Source organism: Dendrobates tinctorius, unplaced genomic scaffold (genome assembly GCF_039654945.1).
Source record: "Dendrobates tinctorius isolate UK_male_01 unplaced genomic scaffold, ASM3965494v1 ptg000129l, whole genome shotgun sequence".
Taxonomy (NCBI): domain Eukaryota; kingdom Metazoa; phylum Chordata; class Amphibia; order Anura; family Dendrobatidae; genus Dendrobates; species Dendrobates tinctorius.
Genome location: NW_027361797.1, coordinates 45,137,547 through 45,156,790, shown reverse-complemented (window position 1 = coordinate 45,156,790; position 19,244 = coordinate 45,137,547). Strand labels below are relative to the sequence as shown.

General features: G+C 45.2%; 1 protein-coding gene across 1 annotated transcript in view; it reads left to right on the top strand.

The window, feature by feature from the left end:
* The window catches only part of BAIAP2L1 (BAR/IMD domain containing adaptor protein 2 like 1), a 104,634-nt gene that overhangs the window by 77,794 nt on the left and 7,596 nt on the right, over positions 1 to 19,244 (top strand). The window contains exons 4-12 of the mRNA XM_073543086.1: positions 1,360 to 1,421; positions 4,233 to 4,304; positions 5,563 to 5,700; positions 7,842 to 7,994; positions 9,266 to 9,433; positions 9,854 to 10,010; positions 10,179 to 10,383; positions 11,072 to 11,143; positions 11,506 to 11,683. Of these exons, the coding sequence (XP_073399187.1) occupies positions 1,360 to 1,421; positions 4,233 to 4,304; positions 5,563 to 5,700; positions 7,842 to 7,994; positions 9,266 to 9,433; positions 9,854 to 10,010; positions 10,179 to 10,383; positions 11,072 to 11,143; positions 11,506 to 11,683 (1,205 nt within the window). The remainder of the gene's footprint in view (positions 1 to 1,359; positions 1,422 to 4,232; positions 4,305 to 5,562; positions 5,701 to 7,841; positions 7,995 to 9,265; positions 9,434 to 9,853; positions 10,011 to 10,178; positions 10,384 to 11,071; positions 11,144 to 11,505; positions 11,684 to 19,244) is intronic.

The window sequence follows — 19,244 nt, the reverse complement described above, 5'->3', positions numbered from 1 at the left end:
TCAGCTTAGGCCTCTTTCACACTTCAGTTTTTTGTCTCAGTTTAAATCCGCCAAAAAGGTGGAAAAGCGGATCCGTTCGTAACTGATGTGAACAGATGCCACAGGATCCGTTTTTTGATGGATCCACAAAATGAAGAATTTTAAAGGAACCGCTGGCCGGGAAGGAGAGAGAGAGAGATTTTTTTCGTCTGCCAGAAGGGATTTCAGGGTTAATTTTCTGCCTGACTTCCTTTCTCCGGGCATGCGCACTGGAAAATGCGGATCCAACAAGAAAAAAAAACGTTGCAAGGTCCGTCCAGGCATGCCGGCGGATGAAAAAAATTTGGCGGATCCTCACAAAAACGGTTCCAACGGATGGCCATCCGTCAAGATCCGCCAGTAATGCAACTCAATGGGAAAAAAACGGATCCGCAAAGAAAAACTGCGGATCCGTTTTTTTCAAAACCTGGCGGATTTTGACTGATGGTCAAAAAACGGAAGTGTGAAAGAGGCCTTAGGGCTTTGTTCGCGCAGCAGTTCTTAAGGGGTTTTGCAAGTGGAAACAGTTTGAAAAATGCTCATTCTTTTGGAGGATTTGAAGAGAATTTTGAAGTTTTTAGAAGGTGTTTTTTAATGACTTTTTTGCAGCCTTTCGATTGGACAGCGCTTAGACGCTTCAAAGAAGTGCCATGCACTTTCTTTAGTTTTATGAAAATGGGGGGAAAACGCTCTGAACATAACAGCAAAGAGCTTTTACAATCAAAATGAATAGGGAGAGTTTTGATAACGCTCTTTTTAAGCGTGTTTTTTTTTTTTTTTTTTCTTTGTTTTCAGGCGCTATTAGGTGTGGGCCAATCCAAAAACTCCATGTGCACATAGCCTAAAATGGTGACATCCAGGGAAAGAAAAAAAATATAACTGCAGGATCAGACTACACAAGACTTGTTTGTAGTCTGTAGCCATAGAGACACATAGGGCTGTATACAGAAAACAGCTAAATGTTTTTTAATCCAAAGTATTTACAGAGTTTTGTTTGTCTTTTTGTTTGTCTTTTTGTTTGTCTTTTTGCTTGTCTTTTTGCTTGGTTTTTTTTTGTTCTTTAAAGTTTAGAAGCATTAGGAGAGTAAAATAAAACATTTGCCAGAGTGTGTGTATAGAGTGTAGTAAAATAGAAGCGCTTGACTGCTGCATGTTACACTATTGTTCTGGTGGTGAATAAGCCGAGCAGCAAAGCCAGTAGCTATTAAAATAAGAACTATGTGGAATTTCCCCGCACATAATTACAGAATATCAAAAGAACTATGTGAGCAAATAGTTTGGTTTATTGTCATTTTCAGATAAGCAAGGACGACTGAACTACGTGCTTCTTCTTCTTTACAGGTCAGGTCCTGCTGGACATCTCCACTGTGCACAAAAAGCTGAACGACAGCCTAGAAGAAAACGTAAGTATCCGCTTGTTATTAGTAATAAGACTTGTGTAGTAGTAACACTCTGCTCATCAATCGGATCACCTGAAGAATCGCTGTGCAATCTCGATCAGGACATGCTGAGAGTAGTAGTGATTGCCGAGTTGTAGAGTTATATTTGTTTGAAGCGTAGGATTCGGCAGGAGATTGTGGCTGTGCTTGGTACATGCACCTCTAAACCCCTTCAATGGAAACTATCATCAGAAAGTTACAGGTTTTAATCAGGTTTATGTATTTTTATTTTATTTTTTTGTCAGTTCCTTTCTCTTTTTCTTTTTTATACATATCATAGTCTGTATTAAAAATAAAAAACAGCTTGCAATTTTTACATCAACCACTTTGGCTTTTTTAGACTAACTTCCTGTTGGTTCAGGAAACAACACATGTGCAGGGTCTCTGAACAGTAGAATAATGTATCACAACTCCAGATTCTGCTAAATCTTTCCTAAGGTCTTTTTGCAGTCAAGCTGAGGGTTCTTATTTGCCTCTGTAGTAATCCTAAGAGGAACTCTCACTGAAATTTTGCTTGGTCTTCTAGACCTTATCTTGACCTCCAATGTTCCTGGTAACTGCCATTTCTTAATTACATTTCGAACTGATGAAAGGGCAACTTGAAAATGCTATATCTTCTTATAACCTTCTCCTGCTTTGTGGGCCTCCTTCATTTCTAGAGTGCTAGGCAGCTGCTTAGAAGAGTTCATGGCTGCTGTTTTTTGGCACAAGGTTAGAGGAGGCTGGGTTTTTATAAAGCTGGAAACTTGCATCACCTGGCCTTTCCTAATGATAGTGTGGCGCCCCTGAGGGTTCAGTCGCCACAGAGGTACTGCACCTCCTCCTGAGGTGTGGTACCCCACCATTCAGGTAAGGTGGAGACACCTGACCACACTCCAGCACCTGCATTCCACACAACATAGTAGTGTAGCAAAGCACCTTTGGTGGCTCCCTGCTTGGAACACGAAGAATGCTGGGAGGTGGGTGGAGCTTAGTCTGCACAAGAGAGTGGGAGCTCATTAGGACTGGGTCAGTCTGACTAGGTCAGTCTGTGAGAGGAGATCCCCGGAGTGGGATGGATTGAAAGAAGTGCTGCAGCCGACCTCAGTGACCTAGGTTTGCTGGCACAGGAAAGAGATATTCAGAAAGCCTAATTCTCCATAAGAAAGATAGTTTTGTACGGAACGTAAGGAGAAGAAGAGAACTAAGGATTAGGGTTAGAGCAGAGCCCTTCCTCAAGTTCTCAGCGCATGGCCGGGGTCCGGTCCCCGAGGTTGTATGGATACTAATGGTCCTGCAGCAGACACCGGAGGAATAGAAGTTGTCACCACTTTATTCCCACACAAAACTTGGGGGCACAACAGCAACGTGAGTGAGCCGGGACTTAGTAGCAAGGAGTCCCCGAAGCAGGCTGCAGCTGTCTACCGTACAAGTAGAGTTCTAAGAACATCTGAAAGGAGGAACTCCAGTGTAACTCAGTACTGTGAGTACTTCAAATAGGCGCTATAAGGGAGACGTTCAGGAAAGGCACATGTTGGCGGAGTGTTGGAACGGAGTACTTCATCTTGCCTGGAAGTTGGCTGAGCTCCTGCCCTGGAGGAATCGGCACGGATGCGGGCACCTGTATGCACAACAGACTGTGAGTAAAGCTTTGGAACTACATGCCCTGGTGTCCTCCTTTTATTCCTGCGCCAACACACTCAGCACTGCTACATCGCTGTGCCTAACACTGCACCATCTACGTCCCCTCGCTCTCTCTTCATCTCCACTGCCCTGGGACTACAGCCCTACCTGCAGGGCCACAACATCATTGCTGTCAGTGATGCAATCTCAGGAAGTGAGCGTTCCCTGCAGATAATGTCTGTGTTAAACAGCCATTATCTGCCTCTAACAGCAGTGAGTGGTGCTGAGCTCCACCTGCTTCTGTTAACCACTTAAATGCCTCTGTCAATTTCTGAAAGCAGCGTTCAAGGTGTGCCATCCAGGGTGCCGATGGGTAGCTATGACCCCCTTTCCTGCCATGATGGTGGAACATTCACTTCCTTTTCCCCCTCTGAAATGTAAATAATTCCGAAAATAAACATATTTTCTGGTCTATGAAAGTATAAAATTAATTTAATCAGTTTGTCAAAGGAAAAAAAATCGAAACACCAGAATTGCAATTTTTTTCGATTGCCGCAACTGTGCAAAAAAATAAGAAATAAATAAAAAAACTTATCAACACTTATTAACCTCAAAAATGGTATCAAAAAAAGGGTCAAGTTGCGGGGCTCAGAAAATGGTGACACAAGTGATTTATTGATTTGTTTTCTTATGAATTTCCGAAAGTTTTTTTTTTTTTAACCACTTCATTTAAGGAGAAATAAAAAACCGTTCTGGCTCTTGAAAGAAGGGAAGGAAAAAATGAAAGTGCAAAAAAAAATGGAAGATGACCGGACGGGACTGGGGGGGTTAATAACCAACCACCCATTATCTTTTGATGGCTGGCGCAGCAAGTCTTCAGTCCACAGCTGGCACATTTTTGGCGTCGATCCTGGAAGGAGGAGATCTGAAACGAGCTGTAACGTTCTTAGAGCCGGCTGTTTCTCCATAGCGGTTATTGGAGGGTGCTTGGATCCCTGCTATTACCCTTTGATCATCATGGTCTGTGGTCCCAGTTTGATCGGAAGAGAGTCCCTCCAAGTTTGTTGGGTCACCTGGCTTCCTGATGGTTTTCTCCATGCCATAAAGTGCTTTTTCATACATCTGTAGTTTTATGATAGCAATACATAATGCTAGTAATCGTTGTCGTTACAGTTCCGGAAGTTCCACAGAGAAATAATCGTAGAGTTAGAAAGGAAGACGGAACAAGACGTGAAGTATATGAATGTAAGTACGTCTGGGTCAGGGTAAATCGTTCGTTCCGATGCGTTTTTAAGCATCAGAATGTGGAGATCAAGGATCTGAATAAAGAAGTAATAGCCAGTTTGTCTCCGCCGGCCCCAGATCTGGAATTTCACAGTGCTGATACTTACATGATGGCAGCCGGCGCCATTCTCTATTTTATTATGTATTGATTTGCTTTCTGTTACGTTACAAGATAACGTCTTTTTCCTTTCCTGCTCTGTTTAGAAGTAATAAACTAAATTAGGATATGTTGCAATCCAGTTTCAAACAGATGCAGAGGGGGCGCAATTGAGTCATATGGGGTCCGTCCGGGGGTTTCCGTTTGTTGTTTAGCTTTAGAGCAGAAGAAGAAAGTCTACATGTTCTCAAACAGGGACAACAAATGGAAGCCACAGGGACCCAGTATAAATCAGTGGGGCTCCTAATACTCCTGGCCTGGTTCCCTTCATTGATTGCAGGCCTAGGAGCTGAGCCTGCCTCATTTCCAATAGATGATAGCTGTGTTACACAGCCAGCATGTGCCTCTAAGAGCAGCAAATGATGCGGCGATGCACCTGCTGCTGTTAACCACTTAAATGCTGCTGTCGATATCTGACAGCGGCACTTAGTGTGCAATCCTGGGGACAGGTCGTTCCTCGCTCCCATCTTTCCCTTTATTCCCACAAAGCAGGGTCCCATAACATTCTGCAGCCGCACTCAGTGAAAGCGAGATCTTGCCCTTTCCATTAACCCAGTGCTGCCACGTACGTTGTTGGTAACCACTGCAATGATGTTACCGCTCCGCCACAACTTAGTAAAGTACGTGCCGACTGGGTGTGTGCAAAGGACAAGATCTCGCTCTGCATGCCGGAATCCCACAATCTGGAAGCTCGAGGCTTGGCTTTTGAAGAAACTCTCCCTTTCGGGGGTGGGGGGACATTAGTCCACCTCTTATTTTTGAAGAAGGCCTTAAAGCAATCTGTGATTAAATTGAAAAGTTTGCAAACTTTCTAATATACCATAAGGGTAATTTATCGGTCGTGATAAATTCCCTCCGTTAAGCCAAAAAGCTGTTGTGCTCTGAGCTTGTGTAGATTTCAGCTTGATTTACACAAAGTTACAAATCATAATCCGTAACCTTGCGATAGTCACACTGGCCGCGGAGGCCGTTTTGAACTCCAGCCTCCTGTATCTCAGTCGATTGTCCCCTTATTAAGGCTTCTCCACTTATTCTTATTGATGTCGTTTATTTTCCTGCCAGGCGACTCTGAAGCGATACCAGACAGAGCACAAAAATAAAGTGGACTCTCTGGAGAAATCTCAGGCAGAACTAAAGAAACTCAGAAGGAAAAGTCAAGGGGTTAGAAACGCTACGAAGTATGACCTGAAGGAAACGGAGGTTTGTGTTCATGGGTAGTTTAATATGGTTTTCCAAATTATACAACCCCAAGAGTAGAGGGGGTTCTCAGATTCTTCCATTCAATAGCATAAAGACTGGCTGCAAAGAATGGCCTCTTGCTGGATGACCCGCCGTGCCCATGTCCTACACTTAAAATCTGTGGGTTTTACACTTAATTTGCCCTGTGGTAGGGCTGCGGGAGAATGGGCCATCACAGGGCAAATTACTGATGGCGTCAGGAACCACCGGTAACGTCTCATAACGGGATCATTTTTTTTTGGTTGGTATTTGGGAGACAAAGGGTTCAAAGGTACATAAAAGTTTGATCCTTGAAGACCTCCTTAAAGGGGTGTTCCCATCTCCAAGGTCCTATTCCAATATGAAGTAGGTGTAATAATAATCAATTTAGCAAATACCTTCAATTAGAAACGTAGTATAGTTCTACTGATTCGCCATGTCGCTTACAGGACATTGCCGTAGCAGCTTATGTATCCATGGTTATGACCACTCATATAGTGACAGTTAGTTGTTAGGTATCCATGGTTACAACCACTAAGCTACTTCAATGCCCTGCACATGGGGTGAGCAACATAGTGAATCATGAGAACTATACTACATTTCTAATTGGATTTGTTTTAAATATTATTACACTAACTACATATTAGGGTAGGATCTTGTCGGTGGGAATTTTCCTTTTAAGGCTGTGTTCCCACGATGAGTTTTTGGTGAGTTTTTAGTATTGCAGATTTTCTGCACCCATTAACTAAACGGGTTACTTGCATTTTTTTGAAAATACGCAGCATCAAAAACTCATCGTGGGAATGTAGCCTAAGAAAGAAATCTTGACATTTTCTCATGTAGTACCCATGTCCTGCTTTTCTCCTTCTACACAATGATTAAGGAAGGTTGTTTGGCAGCAGTTTAAGGAAGTGAGTTTTACGTGGGCAATGTCCTTGGCAGGTCTCTACATCACGTAAAAAGGTTGACTGCTCAGACAAGGTCAGGACTAGACGGCAGGCCAAGGGTGCTCATCCAAGAATAACTAGGCTTGAATTCCCCTGGGAACCTAAGCCTAAACATGGGTGCACATGGGTAACAAATGATACATTTCTGGGGTGCACATGAACCCCTTCACAGACGACACGTATCCAAAGTAATGTGAGTCCTAGCAATTGCGACCATGAATTACTACAGTGTAGAAACCATACTGTGACTGCACATGACTTCACAAAAGCAGGCCCCCAACTTTTGGCAGGTCACGAGCTACTTTCAATAAGATGTTCAGAATTTCCCCAAATTTATGGATTCTAACAAATCTGAATTTTTGGGAATTCAGTTTGTGCAACAAATCCAGCAAAACGGCAGCCAGTAGAAGTGCGTTCTTCCATAGCTCCCTCACCTGTCCCTGCTGCCGCAACTTCCCGCCAGTCCTCTGCCAATTGCCTTGGTTTCCCCTCTGCCACCAGTCTCCTTCACTCTTCACCGACACTTCCAGCGCCTTCTGGACTATGACATATGTCGCCCCACCTGACCCACGTTGAGGCCAAGCTTGTGCCGGAAGTGTTGGCCTACAGTGAAGAAGAGACTGGAGTTGGGGGGCCTGGGAATCCAGCGGAGGAGTAGCGGGGACCGCTCAGGGGCTTAGGTGACTATGACATTTTGTTTTATTTTTTCCTTAAATACCCCTTCTCAGATCATCTATTTGGCAGTCAGAGTTCATTTGATCTGCACTGAATATATTTGACGTGATTGGAATCACCCACCCGATTTTGGGCAAATCTGTCGAATGCTGTCTGAATCGCACATCTTTAGTACTTTCTCAAGGAGATGTTTGATGTCGGGGGGAAATCCCATGTTGAGAGGGAGACGTCATATCAGTAATCCTATGATGACCTTGATTTGTGCCGCAGTTCATTCTGTGGACTTGCCGATCAACCTCATTTAAAGGGGCTAATTCATGTAGGCAACTAGAATGGGCATAGAAGCCACCTAAGGTTCATGTCGCTTATTGAAGTGCTTTTCAGATATGCCTCCGTAGGAAGGTCAGTGAGGATTTCCCATAGGAGTCGGTTTTAGTTATTACACTATCCTAACTTATGAATTAATTGCTAATTTCTGCTTTTCCTTTCCTTCTCTCCCAGTATGTGGAGACCATCACTTCCCGTCAGAACGACATCCAGAAGTTTATAGCTGAAGGCTGCAGAGAAGCGTTGCTGGAGGAGAAGCGGCGTTTCTGCTTTCTGGTGGACAAGCATTGTAATTTTTCGAATTCTCTGAATTACTTCCACATACAGGTGAGATTGCAGATGGGATTGGGTTAGAGGTAACAGGCTTGGCTTGAAGCTTTTTGGCCTGGTTGCCCAAGTCTCTCCGCCTACCTGGTGACCCTGAATGTGATAATGAAAATCCTACCAATGGGGTGAATAATCACAAATCCAAATCCCAAAATGATATAATTTTATTGATGCATACAAATAAAAACACTAAAAAAAATGTTGGGTGGGGGCATACACAATGAAAATTCACAAGAGAATGGGTATAATATAAATTACAACATATTCCCAGAGTTAAATTTTTAGTTCTGTGTATAAATATGGTGGTCGGGTCATTAAAAAAATGTGAAATGGACAAGCAAGTATAAGAGACCTTCAACACGTTTCAAAATGGGCAAAATGATATATAAATAACACAGGAAAAGAAGAGCCCCAAATGTTTAAAAGAGGGGTATAGTATAATTAACAGTTCTATTCCCCGAATAGGATTTATTGGTCTGTATAAAGACATGAACACAAGATCATGGGAAATAGAAATAAATACCAAATGGAGAAAGTGGTAAATGTATAAGATCCTCAGTACAGTACACATCAAAGCAGACATACCATATAATAGGGGGTAACATAAGGAAAGGTGACTCCGACGTACGTTTCGCCAGGTGGCTTTCTCAAGGAGTCCTTCCTTGCCCATAGTCACTATAAAAGGGTTAAGTCAAATAATTTGTTCTGCACAAGAGGCCCAGCTTTTAGGGCTGTCGCCCTTGTGGGTACAAAAGTGAGAGAACATGTATTGGATGGGAGCAGCACAGTCTATCAGATACCGAGCCTTTAAGATCTCTACCTAAACACTTTAAGCTTGTCCACAACTGTAATGAATCGCTACGTCTTGCACAAATTGAGGCCAAATGGATTTTTATGTTAAACACTTAATCACCGATCCCACATCATATCTGCAGATACTGTAACAGAAGATCATTGCTGGCATCCTCTTTTTATTAGCCAACATGCCAGATAATATTTCGTCTCTCTCTCGCATGGACATTGCTTTACGGATTGGCTTCATTGAAAATGCTCCCGAGGTGCTTTGTCAGGAGGGCGCTCTCCTTTTGCCATGTCCATAGGTTATACCACCAGAGTTGGCTAAGAAACCACTGAACCTATTAATTATGCACAGAAAAATCTTAATAAATCTAATTCCATTGTTTCTTATCACTTTGATGTGGACTTTAAAGAAATGTCATTTAAGCTTTTTGGGTTTTTTTTTTTTTGTTTTTTTTTTTTTTTTTTTTTAGTCTACTGATTTGCTCACATCTAAAATCCCAAAGTGGCAGGAAACGTGCAGCGATGTCGCACAAGTGCCGGATACCATCATCAACAATATTAAAGAAGTTAGAACTCCAGGATCCACTCCGATATCCGGTACCCCCGAACCTTCTCCACTCATGGACAAGAAAGCACTGGTATGACACCAAGGACTACATGATGACTTCTCCCTATTCTTTATTATTGTGGTCTAGATGTTTTCTTCCGTTCTGATCGGCAGTGCTCAAGATGGTGGTCATACATAGCTGTGAGCCGTACGCTCGTTTAGTTATTCCTTCCCTCTTGTACATGCTGAGCATCAACGTGTCCTGCCAACATTGCCGGTGGCTTATCTTCCTTGGATTGGTCATGTTGAAATTCAGCCACTGGAGGATACTGATTCCCTTGTCATCTGCCATCGGAGAAAGTCAGGACACCTCCACGCTCCATTACATGGTGGACTAGTCTCACCAAAATTCACATGTTGGGTCAACATTACTCTTTATGTGTGGCAAAGTTTAGGCTGCGGTCTGCCTTTACTTTCCATTTTATGTACTTTTATTCTTTCTTTGTCTTAGATGGCCGGAGACTATGACACAATCTCTAGGAACACATTATTGAGGGTGCCTCCAGCTCCACCATCCAGTCGGGCACAGACGAGTCCCTTGGTTGACATGTTCAACAACCCAGCAGTCACTCCTAAGGTGACTTACGACAGGCCAAAGTCATCGCTAGGTGAGTGAGGAGTACAAACCCCCAGGGGATTGGTAAAACGCTGTTAAATACAAGATGCTCATAATTTTCAAGATTTGTGCTTGCTGTCGTTCTGTCCTCAATCTGCCTTGCGCCTGTATGAGAAAAGTGCCAGACGTATCATCGTCTTCATTCTCTTCTTGACCGCAGAGAGCACAGATGACGGCATCCTGCCTCGCTCCATGTCTGTCGCTACAGGATTGAACCTCATGAAAAAAACAAAAGTCCGAACCATTTTCCCACACCAAGGAAACGGCAAGACGCTGCTGAGCTTTCAGCAGGGAGACATCATCACTCTTCTAATACCAGAGGAGAAGGACGGCTGGCTGTATGGGGAGCACGACGCTACCAAGCTGTAAGTATAGATTTGTACGGTCAGATCAGCACCTGAGCATCCAGGTGGACGTTTTGGACCATGGTCTGCCATTTTGCCTGCACCCAATTGTCTGGGACTGGGAGTGCTGTTCACATTATTTCTAGTACTGTGCATTAATGCTGTCATATGTGTAATAGTGAGTACCGATTATATTATGGGGTCTTCTGATCACCTCTTTTTGACTGACCCTTACTTGTGGAATGTAAAGGCTGCAGCCCCTCCATAGTTTACCCATGTGCAGGAGCTCGGGGGTTTTATCTGGTGCTGGAAGGCGCTCATGCATATTAGATGGGGGTTAGCTGAATGTTCTCCATATCTCTCTATATTCACAAGCCCACCATAAAGCCTTATGTTAATGTGATCCCTATGGGGAGAGAGTAATAAGTGGCTGCCGACACATTTGGTGGTGACATCTCACCAGGGAAGAGAAGTCTGGAATGTCATATCCGATCCTTCTCGTTCAGTAAGAAGGCCCCGTACGGTCCTGATCACATTGCAGGTTTGTCCGAGGAGGAGGGAGGTAGATCCTACAGTTCAGAAGTTTGGATAATTTGGTATCTTTGGAGATGACGCATTATCAGGATTTCACTATTTTATTTATAAAATGTTTTGTTGTTAATGGAAACCTTAGCTCTTGTTAATTTTTTTTTGTTCTTGTTGCTTCCAGCAAAGGATGGTTCCCCTCATCATATACCAGACCGCTAGAAGAGAACGGAAAAGAAACCACACAAGTGCCAAGGTGGGGGCGGACATGTGCCGTGTGATTCACGGTTTCTCTTACTGACCCAACTCAAGCAAGCTAGACTTTAGAATAATATGCGCGGCCTTGTTTTACACAACCACAAGCCCTGGCGCAAAACATATGACGTCACATTAAATAATATAGAGACCCAATGACACACCTAGAACAGGTGAACCCCGAGGGCATGGCTCGTAGCCAGGTGTTATGGCAGTTAGAACAGGAGCGCAGTAGCCGGCACCGCAGTGAGATAATGGCCGTGCATCGGTATACTATGCTGTGTGTCAGACATAAACACAACCTAAAGTGTCACACACCGGAGGAAACTAATGCTAACATGTCCGCGTCCTCCTCTCCTGCAGTGTGACTCCCAGCCCCGCTCCAGTGAGAAGTCTCAGTACGGCCAATCTGCTCGACAAAAGGGACATGGTCCTTCCTGAGCCTGACTACTTGGAGTCCTCTTCATTTAGGGAGGCTTCAGCTACCTTCACCCCATCTATTGCCAAAGAACCTGTCCCCGCAGCAAGTAACGGATCACCGGTAAGTGGGTTCTGTCCTCCAGCCACTGCAAAAACTGTACTGTGTTTTGAGTCATGGATTTTCGTTCGAGGGGAGTAAGTTTTTCAAATGGAAACCGCTTCAGGAAGCAGGGCTGTGGAGTCGGAGTCGTGGAGTCGGAGTCGGTGCTCATTTTGGTGGAGTCGGAGTTGGAGTCGGTATAAAATGGACCGACTCCGACTCCTAAAATATATAATAAATTGGGTACAGTAATTCAATGCAGGATGTGCTGAATATTTTTTCATAGGAGTTTGGGAAAGTTATGAAATGTCCTATAAATGGCTGTTATATTCCTGATCTAAGGCTACATTCACACACAGCGTTTTTCCTGTGTTTTTTGAGGATACGTTTTTCAGCTGCAAAAGCTGATCATCTTTTTCAAAAACTGCATCACCTGAAAGGTTTTTGAGCTCATAGATAATGTTTTCAATAGCAAAAGCAGATTAGAAATCTGCTCTATCTATCCATTTATCCATATCTGTCTATCCATATCGTATCTGTACCAAAAAGAATGAAAACCGGGTAGTACACCAATATATATTCTGTTCTATCTAAACATCTTGATTATTGGATCATAAAAATGATTAAATGTCTGAGGTTCACATTGTACTACAATAAATTTTTCACTTAAATATAAGCAATATGTGTGGGAGTCTGAGTCGTGGAGTCGGAGTTGGAGTCGGAGTCGGTGTAAGGGAAATTGAGGAGTCGGAGTCACAGGTTTGGCTTACCGACTCCACAGCCCTGTCAGGAAGCAATATTTTGTTAAGGAGTTTTTAGCGGGGTGGAGGCTCATGCAGACGTCCATGGATTTCAGTCTGCAATGCACAGACCGGCCACGAGTTTCCCGACCGGAGTGCGTTCATCTCCCAGAAATATATGAAGCGGTCATGTCGATGTCGGGAGACCCACGGCGAGTCCATGCATTGCATTCAGTGATTAGACCAAGATCCACAGACGTCTGCATGAGCCCTTATTCTTTTCCTGAAGTGTGAGATTTTTACTGCTTCAGGACCCCCCCCCCCAACAACTGTAAACCTTGGGATATTCATCGTATTACTCTGCAGTGATGTCGTAAAGCGACATTATTTGGTTAGCAGCTGTATGAGATCGTGCAGGAGCCAGGAAGCTAGCTATCAGACACGGCCAGACTCCTCATAGAGAAGGCAGAGATGTTTTTTGACCATCTCTGCCTGCCTATGAATGTTTACACAGCACTGTACAAACAGACATGTGATCGCTGGGTGTAGGGTGAAAGTAAGATCTGCTAGGTTCTAGGAGAACCCAGTTAGGTAGAATTATCCCTGTAACTGGGGCTAATATATCAACTACCAGTCACATAGGAAATATAATATATATTAAAAATAATAATAATTAAATGTTATGAGTTTTAAAATATATTTTTTTTTTTACTGAAGCTTTTTTTGCAGCTTTTTGATTGGACAATGCCTAGTTTGGATCATTTTCACTGAGGGGGCACTTCAGAGATGTGATATGCACTTATCCTAATAGTGGGGAGTCTGATGAAGCCAGTCCATATTCCTATATCCATATAGACATCAAACAAGGGGATGTATCAGCGGTTTCTGTCTTAAAGGACTGGAGCTGTCCTTGTCCTGCGTTGACACTGCTGTTTATGCAATATGTCACATTTTTTATATGACCTTTTGCCACTTACCTTGATAAAACCAGTTGTTTGCCAAGAGAAGACTGACCAACCCACTTGGCAACTTTTTTTTATTTCCTGCCCATTTTATGTTTTGTTCTTTTTTTTTTTTTCAAGTGGGTGTGGCTAACAGAATAATGCAGCGTGCTGTAAAGACACGCCCTCGAGGAATCATGCGAGCCACACCCACTTAGAAAAGGCCCATATCTCTGGAACCGTATGGCGGATTAAACAAAACAAAACTGAATACTCCAGAGAGCGGTGGGAATAAATCAAGCCAAAACTGCCCACTTTAGATCTCATGACAGGTCTATTTTAAGGGACTTGTGTTTTCTATTTAAAAGGGAATTTTCTCTCTGGCTGGAATTCCGAGACACGGTGCTATGTGCCTGCAAATCTCCATGCCATTTATTTCTTAAAGGACCCCCCCCCCCCCCCTCATTTTTAAGATTTTATCACATTGTACCAGTCTTTCGATTCTGGTGTACAGGTGCTGCCCTCTAACGCTCATTCTTGGAATTACAAGCTACTTCTTGCTTATTTATCACCCACATCCCCCCTGCATGCAGGGCAAGAAGTGAGCGACAAACCACTTAAAATACCTCGCATACTAACTGCGTAGAGATGTGAATTATTCAGCTAAACCAATATTAGGTGACGAAGCAGCTTTGTATTCTGCAAGTTTCAGAATAAAACCAAACAAACCTTCAAACCCAGACACTGCGATATCAGAAAGCCTGACGTCTTAGTATATGGCTGCCCCAGATTCACAACTCCGCAGCTCTTCAGATCTGCCAGGAAGGGCTGAGGGCATTGTTCTCCTGTTTTATCGCTGCGGGTGAGGTCAGCTTGCCCTTGATTGTCAGGAGCGCGCCGATGCGCATTGAAGAGGAACGCCGCAGATGGAAATATATATTACTAGCACAAAAGCCGAAAACTCTACCAAGTGGAGTACACAAGATTTATAGTGATAGGTGTCTTAGAGGGAGGAGCGAAGGTAAACCGGAGCCTGCAGATATGTCCGGCACTCGCACGTCTGATATGTAGTGTGCTCGGGTATACACATCACACTGCGGGATTCGGCTGCAGCCGCGCCCTCCCCCTTAGGCTGCAGCCGCCCCCTCCCCCTTAGGCTGCAGCCGCCCCCTCCCCCTTAGGCTGCAGCCGCCCCCTCCCCCTTAGGCTGCAGCCGCCCCCTCCCCCTTAGGCTGCAGCCGCCCCCTCCCCCTTAGGCTGCAGCCGCCCCCTCCCCTTTAGGCTGCAGCCGCCCCCTCCCCCTTAGGCTGCAGCCGCCCCCTCCCCCCTAGACTGCAGCCGCTCTTGTCCTCCCCCACGGCGGCAGCCGCGCACCCACAGCCCCTGCATGGAGTTCTACACAATTTCTTTGCCATCTGGCAGTGCTGTGTGAATGGTGGCTTTGCCATAGCTGCAGTCCCTACACACGTGGTTGCATGTGCGAGGATTGCTGCACACGTGCCGCTGCTGGTTTCCGGTGTACTTTTGACTCTCCCTTCCACACCCACCTTTGGTCTTAGATAAGTGACTCTAAAGATTGTTCATGAAGTAATAGCATTGTGCGACTCTGGAATAAGGAAAAGACAAATTACACAAATGCCAAGAAAGCTCGGCTCATTAGCAATGTGCATTTACTACTGACACCGGCCCCAGTCATCTCTACAGACCCAGGACTCACCAGACTGTCCGGCAGCTGTAAGGAGGTCATTGCTATATGAACGGAGGGTGCACTGCTGACATCTACTGGCCACTTCTGTGTATTGCCAGTAACAGTGGTAACTAGAGTTGAGCGACTTTTGCTTTTTTAGGGTCGCGTTTCGTTTCGTGAAACCCGACTTTTCCAAAAGTCGGGTCGAGCAAGATCGTCCGATTATAGGGAAAAGTCGGGGTCGTCCCGAAACACGAAACCCAATGTAAGTCAATGGGGAATAAAAGTCGGCAGTGAGAGGAGGACAGGAAACACACCTACAGTGCCCATTTGAATGCCAAAAGCATCAATTCTTCTTACTTAAGCTTGTCAACCTTAATTAACTTCATAATACAAGTTACGCACTGAAAAATGGGGGTTATTTGGCTAAATTTGTGGGGGGGGAGGGCTGGCTGCAGGTTTTCATGTGCCCTGGGCGAAAGAGCGCCCCTTTAACACATACCACAACTCATCATGCTCCGATACGGCAGAGAAATAGCGGTATAGTACAATGAAAAATACCTCACTTTTTACATCTCATGACGAGGCCCATCTATTTCTCCATACAAAATCATTGGTCCCATATAATGTTTGAAACAGTATATGATGAGCTCCACATAATGCTACAGTATATGTTGGTCCCCATGGATGAAGCTCCACTGTCTTATGGGCCCAAATAATGCTCCAAACATAATGGGCCCCATTTCTACTGCTCTAGTGTATAATGGGCCCTGTAAATGCTGCTCCAGTGTCTGATGTCCACCTTTGGAATGTTCCAGTGTATGGTGGGCCCCATCTATCATTCCCCAGAGTATAGTGCTCCCCAAAAATTGCTGTCCCAACATAGAAAACAATCAAATAAGTCTCCTCGCTAGGGAATCCCTGTACTTGTCTGGACAGGTGCTGTAGCTTGCTTAACAGCTCGCCAGCCGTTCTCACGCCCAGTATGGATTGCACGTGATTGCACAAAGGTTAGAAAGGGTACCGTATCCCTGGATAACATGTATGGATAGCGTACACATTCAAAATATATGTCTATACAGCATGAGGCAGGCTCAGACGGTGTTAGGCCCAGTATGGATTGCACGTCATTGCACAAAGGTTAGAAGGGGTACCGTATCCCCGGATAACATGTATGGATAGCGTACACATTCAAAATATATGTCTATACAGCATGAGGCAGGCTCAGACGGTGTTAGGCCCAGTATGGATTGCACGTCATTGCACAAAGGTTAGAAGGGGTACCGTATCCCCGGATAACATGTATGGATAGCGTACACATTCAAAATATATGTCTATACAGCATGAGGCAGGCTCAGACGGTGTTAGGCCCAGTATGGATTGCACGTCATTGCACAAAGGTTAGAAGGGTACCGTATCCCCGGATAACATGTATGGATAGCGTACACATTCAAAATATATGTCTATACAGCATGAGGCAGGCTCAGACGGTGTTAGGCCCAGTATGGATTGCACGTCATTGCACAAAGGTTAGAAGGGGTACCGTATCCCCGGATAACATGTATGGATAGCGTACACATTCAAAATATATGTCTATACAGCATGAGGCAGGCTCAGACGGTGTTAGGCCCAGTATGGATTGCACGTCATTGCACAAAGGTTAGAAGGGGTACCGTATCCCCGGATAACATGTATGGATAGCGTACACATTCAAAATATATGTCTATACAGCATGAGGCAGGCTCAGACGGTGTTAGGCCCAGTATGGATTGCACGTCATTGCACAAAGGTTAGAAGGGGTACCGTATCCCCGGATAACATGTATGGATAGCGTACACATTCAAAATATATGTCTATACAACATGAGGCAGGCTCAGACGGTGTTAGGCCCAGTATGGATTGCACGTCATTGCACAAAGGTTAGAAGGGGTACCGTATCCCCGGATAACATGTATGGATAGCGTACACATTCAAAATATATGTCTATACAGCATGAGGCAGGCTCAGACGGTGTTAGGCCCAGTATGGATTGCACGTCATTGCACAAAGGTTAGAAGGGGTACCGTATCCCCGGATAACATGTATGGATAGCGTACACATTCAAAATATATGTCTATACAGCATGAGGCAGGCTCAGACGGTGTTAGGCCCAGTATGGATTGCACGTCATTGCACAAAGGTTAGAAAGGGTACCGTATCCCTGGATAACATGTATGGATAGCGTACACATTCAAAATATATGTCTATACAGCATGAGGCAGGCTCAGACGGTGTTAGGCCCAGTATGGATTGCACGTCATTGCACAAAGGTTAGAAGGGGTACCGTATCCCCGGATAACATGTATGGATAGCGTACACATTCAAAATATATGTCTATACAGCATGAGGCAGGCTCAGACGGTGTTAGGCCCAGTATGGATTGCACGTCATTGCACAAAGGTTAGAAAGGGTACCGTATCCCTGGATAACATGTATGGATAGCGTACACATTCAAAATATATGTCTATACAGCATGAGGCAGGCTCAGACGGTGTTAGGCCCAGTATGGATTGCACGTCATTGCACAAAGGTTAGAAGGGGTACCGTATCCCCGGATAACATGTATGGATAGCGTACACATTCAAAATATTTGTCTCAGGAGGCAGGCTCAGACGGTGTCAGGCACAGTATGGATTTGACGGCCCAGATTACACAGCGGAGGAGCAGGGAGAGGTAAAGATTGCAAATGCTGGGGCCCTGGCCAAGCAAGGGGGGCCCACTCGTGGGCGTCGGTACTGGCACTGGGCCCCTCATAGTACAGCGGTGTGTCTGACGGCGGGTGTGCACCACCGCCGTCAGAGACACTTGATTGCACTATGAGGGACCCTGTGCCAGTGCCCGCGCCCAAGAGTCGGCCTACCCACCTGTCCAGGGCAACGGCACTCGCACGGTGTCGTGCGCTAGGTGGTGACCCCGGCCATGGGGGGGGAGGCAGCACAGTTAGGGAGTTTTAGAAAGTGGCATATGTTGATGTTGGACATTCAACTGATGCAAAAGGCGAAATAGGTGAAGTACCAGGAAGAGGTGGACCAAAGCAAGCCATTTTTCTGTCACCCTATGTGTCATCAGGGGAAGGTGGGACAAAATCCTTGGAAACCCATGCGTGGTTCATTTTAATGAAGGTTAGATCATCCACATTTTGGGTTGACAGACGGGTCCTTTTTTCTGTCAGGATTGATCCAGCTGCACTGAAGACTCTTTCCGATAGCACATTTGCAGCTGGGCAAGCGAGCTCCTGTAAGGCATATTGGGCCAATTCAGGCCAGGTGTCCAGTTTAGCGGCCCAATAGTCAAAGGGGAATGACCTGTGTGGGAGAACATCGATATGGGAGGAAAAGTAGTTTGTAACCATAGTTGACAACTGCTGTCTCCTGTCACTTTCCATCGATGCAGTATTACCAGTTGTGTGAGCGGTATTTGAAAAATCAGTCCACAACATTGTCATGAAACCCCTGTCTCCAACGCCACTTCTGCTGTGTGCACCACGAACACCTCTGCCAAGCTGACCCCGGCCCGTACGGCTCGTGTGAGAACCATCACCGCTGCTGTGTGCTGGGAATGCCTCAAGCAACCGATTTACCAGAGTTGCTTGTTTATTAGCCAATATTAGGTCAAGGTTCTCCTGTGGCATGATGTTTTGTAATTTTCCTTTATAGCGTGGATCCAGGATGCTGGCCAACCAGTAGTCGTCATCGTTCATCATTTTGGCAATGCGCGGGGGTCCCTTTTTAGGATCCGCAAGGCATAATCTGACATGTGGGCCAATGTTCCCGGTGTCAATGATACACTGCGAGTGCTGGGTGGAGGAGCACTTTCTGGCAAATCCACATCCCTCCAGTCACGCACAAACCCTGTACCAGACCTTGCCACGCCAACATTTTCACTTGCCCCACGAGATGCATCCTCCTCCCCTAAGTAATCATCCCCATCATCCTCCTCCTCCTCCTCCTCTTCTTCCTCCACCTCGTCCAGGAGAGGTCCCTGAGCAGACAATGGCTGAATGTCATCAAGGATTCCCTCCTCCTCTTCCTCCTCATCAACATTGGCTGCAGACGCCTGCTCCTTAAGGTGCGTCAAAGTTTGCATGAGCAGACGCATAAGTGGGATGCTCATGCTTAGGATGGCGTCGTCTGCGCTTACCAGCCGTGTGCATTCCTCAAAACACTGAAGGACTT